This window comes from Oppia nitens, unplaced genomic scaffold (assembly GCF_028296485.1).
Source record: "Oppia nitens isolate AA-2021 unplaced genomic scaffold, nextdenovo-longstitch-racon4-pilon3 scaffold5_pilon_pilon_pilon, whole genome shotgun sequence".
NCBI lineage: Eukaryota > Metazoa > Arthropoda > Arachnida > Sarcoptiformes > Oppiidae > Oppia > Oppia nitens.
The window spans coordinates 2727145-2737500 of record NW_026533243.1 but is presented as its reverse complement, the minus strand read 5'-3'; the positions used below and the strand labels follow the sequence as shown (position 1 = coordinate 2737500).

Below are 10356 nucleotides of genomic sequence, written 5' to 3'. Positions count from 1 at the left end.
MTGTTTKTTGACTTTTATGATTGTATTTGATTTGTGGTAAACATTTGAGTGGATTGTCATAAAAGTCAGAAATTAAATAATTAATGGATTCATAAAACTATGATTTGATGTTTGCATTCAATTTGTATAAAAGGTTTGYTTTTTATTGTTATWATATGTGTTAGGCTTTGGTGTCGACCAATTGCGGGACAACTGTTTRGAGACCTATTGGCAGTCAGATGGACCACAACCTCATTTAGTAAACATACAGTTCCGCCGTAAGACAACCATTCAAGATGTATGTATTTATGCCGACTATAAGCTGGACGAGTCATACACACCTAACCGCATATCTGTGAGGGCTGGCAATCACTTTCACGATCTCCAAGAGGTTGAGCTCATGGATCTGAGTGAACCCAATGGTTGGGTTGTTATACCATTRAAAGACTCGAATGACTCTCCAATTCGGGCTTTTCTCATACAGATTGCTGTATTGTCTAACCATCAAAACGGTAGGGACACACATATCAGACAAATCAAAGTGCATTCACCCGTTCAGAACTCAATAGTCTCAGTATTGGACTTTCCCATCAATTTCACGACTGTCCAAATGGCACAGCACTCGACTATTAGATAGAAAATTTAGTTTTTTTTATTTATACAAATTTTCATTAGTATTCCAATTATATTTATCTATAAATCTTTTTAAATATTATCTATAATATATTTTTTTATTACACAAAATGCGATAATAAATATTTGAATAAAAACAATAGTTTCATGTTATGATAGCTTGACTTTACATTTTTTGTATCTCTCGAGGTATTATTTATGCCTGAAGTTTATCACAAAAAAGTGATACCAGTATTGGTCATAATGTAGTATTCATCATCACTTTATCGTTTGTGATCCCATTATCTCGTGTGTTGTGTCATAGATTATGATTAATAGTGATATACCAGTGMATCGTCTAATACCACTGGTATTCAGTGTCTGGGATTTATTTGTGAATTGCAAATATACAGTATATATATATATATATAGCTCTATGGCTAACACCGATAATCCTTTTGGCAGCAAAAGATAGCCTTTAAGTTTGAATGGATGGTCAAAACCATTGGATTCTTATTATATGACATATCATTGAATGGAATGTGAGATTTAGTTGCAATGTATAAAAGTTTTTGATTGCAATAAATACGATCTCAAAATTATAGATATAATATACACAAAGTCTATATAAAGMATATATAACATACACATTATATACTATAATCATTGAGTGCCGACACAGTCATATCGATAACGACACATATATGATGTCATTTTTGTAATGCTTTTGATGATTGTTTAAATCCCTGGATATATAGTCCGGTGATCGATGACTGCACTGGGATTTTGGTTGCACTACCAGTGCTTTCGATACTACGTCCAACTGTTACTGGACAGACAGTCATTGCTCTCTCTCTCTCTCTCTCTCTCTCTCTCTCTCTCTCTCTCTCTCTCTCTCTCTCTCTCTCTCTCTCTGCTTTCTCTCATTTCTGTTGTTTGATATAAATTTATACATATATATCAATATATATATATATATACTGTATATATTGTGTAYAATGTTTAGACTTTTACATTCATATCACTTTATTGTGTATATACTRTAGTAGTATTCAATACTGATATAATAATACATTTCTAGTACAATATATTGTTATGATATGTCTATAGGCGTGAAATGCATACACAATACCATTAGTTTGTGCCAATTCATACGTATTCAGCATAAATATACAATACATACAGTAAAGCAAACGCACGTCTACTATAAAAAAGTAAATAATATGTTATAAAATAAAAATAATAACTAAGCGATCTATACTTATAGTTTCTACTGTATCTATTATATGATATAATACTGGTATAATAAAAATTTTTGCAAAATCTTGTACTTCAAACACAACTACACACAGAAACTATTTTTGTCGGTTATATAGCAAACATATATTGACCAAAAAATATATGAATTGACCGGATTTATCAACAATTTTGTCACTTATTTTAAGTAATGGTCTTTTCCTTTTGTTTTTTTGTACTAAATTTATTTCTATTCTAACATTTTTAGTCCGTTATTAAACAATATATATATATATATATATATATATATGTAATATCGTTAGTGTACTCCCCAGTAATGTTACATAATTTATATATATTATTGAGTCGTGTTGTGTACTATGTCTTGTATATTATACTCCCATGAGATGAGTTGTTATATAATGTTTTTCGGGTTTATATAGAGTGTACAATAAAATAATTTTACTTTTAAGCAGTAATATAACTGCAACAACATTTGGATAATAGAGTAAATACACATTTATTAGGGGGAGAGTTAATACACATACTATTTGTTATAAACTAGACTATAGGGATGTTTTGTATTTCCATCTGAATGGATGGTAAGGTCAACAACAAGAATATGAGAATCTCTTTTATGACTACCTATTAGTCTCAAGTCTTGTCCAACAAATACTTACCAAATAATACTACATTCAATGGTTCACACAATCATAGCTTCTCTATTTAAAGCCATGAGATGTACGGACTTATACTAAGTCTTGTCTTTTATATTATCTCTCTCTCTCTCTCTCTCTCTCTCTCTCTCTCTCTCTCTCTCTCTTTCTCTATGTATTGAAAAAGGTTTCCCTTTCAGTCACTTATTTCTTGCATCTTCTCTATCATTCATTTCTATTATATATTTATTTGATTAGAAAATAGAAAGAAATTATTTGCAAACGAAAAACTAAATCACATTTTGTGTCTCTTTTCTGTTTCTTTCTATAATTTACTTACAATTTGTGTCATTCATGGCGTGAATATTTTGATAAATCAAATAATTAAAAAAAACAAAATATATGTTTCAATATTTATAAGCTGTGTATTTTTAAACTTAATTAAGTATTATACAGTAATCCTCTATTTCTAAACAATTCAAATTTTTATAGATAAAAATTATTATAAAACTAATTTATTAGTACTTTAATATAAATGTAAATCTTATCATACTGTTATGTTATACAGTATTTTTTAATATTATTGAAATTTTAAAAAATTAAATATAATATACAGTATAATAATTTAGAAAATATCAACTAAAACAGATAACTCATAAATACATTTTAATTTAAATAGTTATTATAAAATTTTTATTTTAGCAAATTATTACGTGTATGTTATTAATGTATTAGTAAACTATATTAATTTTTTAAAAATAATTTAAATTTGTTTTTTACTAATATGATAAAAATAAAACTTTCACATTTTGAGTAATAGTATAACTAAAATTAAAAGCCAATTTTAATTTAAACATTTTTATATAACATTATAATGTTTACATTACAGGGTTTCACCATTCTATTTCAATGTAGTTCAAAACTATTTCATAAGTAAACATATTTATTTCACTCTGAACAAATATATTTCAATAGTAAACGTATTTATTTCTGAGCGAACAAATATATTTCAATAGTGAACGTATCTATTTCACTCTGAACACAGCTATTTCAAAAGTAAACTTATTTATTTCAATACTCTTGCTTTAGTGCAATACCTTACATACTTAACAAACTTTTGTCTATTGTTTACAAATGTATTTCAGATTAAACTTTTAAAATAAACATCTTATTTATTTAAAAGTGCAAAATTTTAATAGTCTGAAATTTTTAATAAACTATTTGTGAGTTTTAAGATGTTTAATAAGTATTAAATGTATTATAATAAAGCATAGTTTTGAGTAATGAAATAAATACGTTTACTTTTGAAATAGCTGTGTTCAGAGTGAAATAAATATGTTTACTTATGAAATAGTTTTGAAATACTTTGAAATAAATAGGTGAAAGACTGTATTAGTATTAGCAAAAACATAAATCTCAATTGAAGTTATATTAATAGATGATTTTGCAATGAATTCAATGAAAGTGAGTTAACTTTTAATTAATAGACAGATAGAGAAAGTAGTTGTAGGTTAGGCTTAATTCACAAAAGACGTCCGTATGAATAGCGACTTCTCTTAGTCCATATCTATTGTAGTATAATTTACAATAGTCTATATATACAATATATAGTATAACTTAATTGTGCGTCCGTTTTTAATGACACCTATTTTATAGATGCTTTATGTGAACGAAATAGTATTTTGTCTTATTTTTTGTCACAATTATTATCTAAAAGTCAAATGAAATTTAACAATTACAAACTCTCTCTCTCTCTCTCTCTCTTTCTCTCTCTCTTCTTTCTCTCTCTCTCTCTTTCTCTCTCTCTTTCTCTCTCTCTCTCTCTCTCTCTCTCTCTCTCTCTCTCTCTCTCTCTCTCTCTCTCTCTCTCTCTATTGAGAGTGGATTTTCTTTTCAAAAGCKACAACAATAGTAAAGACATGTAAGTAATCAAAGAGTGATGGCTTAGATCCATAGCTTAAGTATTGTATTCATGCTTTTAATTGAAAAGAGTAGACATAAAAACAAAAGATATCGAGAAATAAAAGAAAAATCTTTTATAACATAATATAAATATATATATATTTGTAACTGAAATTCAATTCTTGAATAATATTTCTTCACTTCAGTTAACCGACGATTCATTTAATGTACAGTTTATTTATAAGAGATATTAGAAGGCATTGGGAGTCAAACTTATTGATCAAAATCTCGAGATTTATTGTCTAATACATTAAGAGGAMTGTTGTTGTTGTCGCAGCTCTCGAGACAGTCATCAACACACACACACACACACACACACACACACACACACACACACACACACACACACACACACACACACACACACACACACACACACACACACACACATACACATACACATACACATACACATACACATACACATACACATACACATACACATACACATACACATACACATACACATACACATACACATACACATACACATACACATACACATACACATACACATACACATACACATACACATACACATACACATACACATACACATACACATACACATACACATACACATACACATACACATACACATACACATACACATACACATACACATACACATACACATACACATAGAAACGAGAAAAATTGTATTAGTACTGACACTGTTGTGTGAATCTAAGGCTGTGTTTGTTATTGTGTATACCAAAGCCATACCATTCCTCGAGAATCCACTTCTAAAACATTAAACATTTATTTGCAATAAATAAGTAAAAGCTTTTAACAGTCTAAAGACAACTGCACTTAAATGTCTCTCTTTTTAATGACATATCTTTTAGTTTCTAAATATGAAAAATATTTGAAATGAAAAATTTAAACAATTTTTCAAAATGACTAATAAGTACTACTATTTTAGTTAAAATACWAATAGGAATTGTATATCATAAAAGACATTGTAGTTGTAAGTAAAAGCTTGTTTAATGCAAATATATTTAATAAAAATAGTCTATTGTTATTGTGCATACAAAATATTCTGTGATGATATGATAAGCAAATATATAATTAATTGTGTCGTTAATTAAGTTTATATTAAAAATTATACAAAAATTTCCAGAGATATACTATAAACTATATTGTGTACAAACAGTTAGGCAAATGAGTATTATTATTAATATTATCATAAAGAAAATGAGCTGTAATTCAGTTATTAATTTTAGGGTATTTTTGTGGTGAAAACCGTCTAATAATATATGAATTAATTTGTTTTAGACAAWCTAAGCTATTGGGAAATCTATGTTTTAATAATAATTTTATGCTTAAATAGTAGCGATATATTAACAATTGTTAAGGTTGTAAAACTATTATCATTATAATGTTTTACAATGTATAACAATAAACAAGTTTAAAAATTGTTTTGTTTTATAGCACATAAACAATTTTTAATAGAAATTTATTTGTAAATTTACTATTTTCATTGCAATTTAGTCTCTATTTTAATGGTTTTATTGTTTTATTTGGTGTTTGTCTGACTTTTGATTGTATTGTCAGTTATTTCAATTTGTTTTTTATGTTTGAATATTTAATTTGATCCCATAATTTACACTAAGTCTCCCGACATTTAATTTATATTTTATTTACATTTAAAATAAATACAGCAAATAGAATACTAAGATATTGATTTTCAATGCAAACAAATTGTAARTAATGTTTGAATCAAACCATTTTAATTCAATTTTGTAATTATATTTTTATGCTTTTATAATTTAATACCAAAATAAAAAAAATTTATTTAATATCGAGAGTAAACAATTTTATTTTTATTGTATGTTTTTAAATTGAGAATACAATTTATATAAAATTATTTATAGTATATATTTGATAATACTATACAAAAATATTACAAAATAATTAACATTTTCTTTTCAACATTTTAATACGAATTTTAATAATTTAAAAAATATTTAAATTAAAAACTAAGATTTCATTTAAATTTAATGTATTCATAGAAAATATAATTGAATTTAGTATCAATATTGCTTATATAATCTGTGAGTATTATTATTAAAATAGTCATTAATATACTGTATTTCTATATATATATAGAAAGCAAAAGTATAAATTTATATTACATATAATGTAAAAATCCCATACAGAATAAGTTTTGGACTATAAAAYATAGAGCTTAATAAAAATTTAAATTAAAGCAAAATATAAGATATGTTTAAATCGATTTAAATTTTAATATTTGACTTTAGAGTCAAATTTTCTTTTGAAACGGAAAAAACCAAAATATTATTTTTTTATATAATATTTCATTGTATTTGAATAGTATTTTAATATATTGTATTAAAATTAAATTACTTTTTTGAAATGATGTTTTACAAAAATAATAATACATAAAATGAAAAATATGTTTAGAAAATAAATGAGAATAGAAAATTTATTCAACATTTTTGAACTCAATTATTAAAAAACATTTGTATAGTTGTGTTAAATAAATTTGAAAATAATGTCTCTCTGGTAACCAATAATATCAATTGTTATGTTGTGATTGTTTCACGCGGTGTTTAATTTATAATCCAATGGTGTCCGCAAATGACTTGTCATTTATTGTATAAACATTTTATGATAATTATTATGATTATAGCAATAATTTTTATTGTTTTTTCTAACAAATATACTGTATTTGTTTTAGTTTCAAAACATTTTAATAAACATTTATTATTTGTAAACTTTTCAAATGTAAATCAACAAATCATATATTGATATTATATTAATTATTATTTTTTAAATTACATTAAATACAAGTTATTATTTTTATTAATTGTTTTAATATAAAAGAAAAATTAAATCAATATTTTGATGTATTATAATTACTCTCTCATATACTGTTATCTTCTCATTTAAAATGACATATTATATTRAACTTTATTTTTGTAGACAAAACTTAACTAATGCTCTACAATATGATACTTAACTTTAGATATAATTTCAAATGTGTTGAGAATAGAAACACATGACTGAACAGACACAACACAATACAACAACAGTTGTAATGTTTTTGAATTAATCAATCAATGAAAAGACGAAAAGAGGTATACAATCGTTGTATAACAATCTTTCACTCAAATTATTTCCCATAACATCCACTCACTCACTCACTCACTCCCTCACTCACACTCACACTCACACTCACACTCACACTCACTCACTCACTCACTCACTCACTCACWCACTCACTCACTCACACACTCACTCACTCACTCACTCACTCACTCACTCACTCACTCACTCACTCACTCACTCACTCACTCACTCACTCACTCACTCACTCACTCACTCACTCACTCACTCACTCACTCACTCACTCACTCACTCACTCACTCACTCACTCAAGAATTTGTAACAAAACTTATAGTCTATACTTTTACAACTCTATTATAATTTCTATAATTATTTTTATTTTATGTTACATTACTTTCTCCATATCAGTCATATAAATATAATGTAATGTTAATGTAATTCCTATTGTTGTTGTACTGCTATTTGTTGTCAACGTTTTGAAACATTTTAATTATTACTTTATGAAAAGATTTACACAAAATAAAATTAGTAATACAATGCGCTTCAATGTAATATTTTCAGCTAATTTTTTTGTGGTCTCCTACTGTATTATATACGTATTACTAGTAATCTCATGATGTTTACTATAGTTAGCAAACTATTGCTCAAAATGATTGAATGTATATTTGAAACACGAGTTATATAAACAAAAATAAGTCAATGAAATAATAAGCAATTGCTATAAAAGTAATAGAAATAGAAGTACTTATTATTGAGTTTAATGTATTGGGTTTATGAAAGAAATGGGTTAATGGATATACCGTTGAAAATAAAAGGAAACCACTTCCCAAACAAACAGTGATTGTAATTGAAAACATATAATAAATTTGTTACTTATATATATTATATAATACATGAAATTATTACTTTTTCTATTAGACTTTTTATAGGTTGTCAAAAACAAAGTTGTTTATTATATATATATATATATATATATATATATATAACAATTATTAAATAAAAATAAATCATAAAAATTGAGAATATAATAAAAATATAGAATTTTTAAACCACAAAAATGTTATTTAATATTTAATAAAAAGTTGTATTATAACTGAAATGTCACTTTACAGCACAACATTCATGTGTTACCAATTGTTTGTCATTATTATTACATAACAGTGTGATTGTAATTGATCTCATAGTAAGTGTGAGAACAAACATCATTAACTACATGTGCTCTATAGTCATTCATTGTTGTTTCTGAGTTCATCTAATAAACATAAAAACTTGAATTATTGTTGATATATGTTTTTTAATTAATTAATTTATTGTTATATTTATAGGAAGTATTAAATTAAAAAATAGCAATATGTTATATATTTATATGATTTGTAAATTTAATAAAAATGAAAATAACAATAATAAAAATAATAATAAATTTTATTATAGTCATTATATTTATTATTATTGTAATAATATTACATTTATCAAAGATTATTCTATGAAATAAAAAAGTCGTTTTTATTCATATAATATTAGTAAATATGTTATGACATTAATAATAAACATACGGTGTTTGTCTCAATACTATTAGTCTACTTTTATTAAACATATTTTAAATTATATTTTATTTAATATACTGTACTGTATTTTATGAACTTTCATTGTAGATATCATTAAAAAATTCAAATAAATTATTAATAAATTAATAATAAAAATGAAAAATAAAGACAATTATTTAGCAAAAATTTATGTAAGATTTTGTAAAACACACATAAATATATACATTTAATATAAAACACAAATACATTGTATTTTTTATTGATATTAAATCAATAAATATAACATAGATTTTAAAAATAATACTCAAAATATTCTCAACTTACAGATACATCAAAAAGTCGACTATTTTATAAAATATTTAATAAATAGCTAAAAATAAAATTAATTTATCTTTATTTTAAATTTAAACCCTYGAGGCAAATTTATGTCAAAGTTTGCTTATTATTTTAAAACAAATCTAGGTTATTTTTTAATAATATCAACATTTTCTAATAGCAAATGTTAAATTACTGTAAATTTAGATTTAAAAAATATTATTATTTTATATAATTGTCATTTTTCAACACAAAGTTAAGCCCTTAAGGTTTATACATAAAAAAAATTCATGACTACAAAATAAATAAAGAAATTTGTCTTAAATATTGATGATAATAAACATATATAAAAGCATATCTCAATTTCGTGTTTGCATTTTTATTGAAATAACAATTTAATATTAAATCTAAAATATATCGTATTATATACTGTATATATAAACAAAATTGTTTAACAAATTTATGTATTGCTATTGGCGTTTTGTTGTTTAAAAATTTTTATATTATTTTTAAATCAATTCAACAATATTGATAAAAAAATATTTGTATATAAAAAAAGTCATACAATTGATCTCTATTTCAATTCATATCCACAAAATGTATTGCATTTAGCCTTTTTAAGTCATTTTTGGGAAAATTTTATTATCTATAAAAGTGATATATATAATAGTAAAAAATAAAATCTTTAAGAATCTTCATCTCGTTTGGGATTTTAAAATAAAGCATTTCTACATTTTTGTTATATTTTTGRTTTTTTTTATTGAAAACAATCATTGTTTTGTTTATTATTTTATATCGGTATATATATAAAGTATATATTAGAGACTGAAAACTGACCTGATTTTTCAGGTCAGGTCAGGTCAGGTAAAAGTTAGGGCTCAGGTCAGGTCAGGTACGGGTCCGAACACCAAAATTTTTTGGTCAGGTCAGGTCAGGTCCGAAAATTTTTTATTCATTAT

General features: G+C 24.6%; 1 protein-coding gene across 1 annotated transcript in view; it reads left to right on the top strand.

The window, feature by feature from the left end:
* The window catches only part of LOC128961095 (anaphase-promoting complex subunit 10-like), a 1014-nt gene extending 398 nt beyond the window's left edge, over window positions 1-616 (top strand). Inside the window, exon 2 of the mRNA XM_054307302.1 lies at window positions 165-616. Coding sequence (XP_054163277.1) covers window positions 165-616 — 452 coding nt within the window. The remainder of the gene's footprint in view (window positions 1-164) is intronic.
* Window positions 617-10356: the final 9740 nt, after the last annotated feature.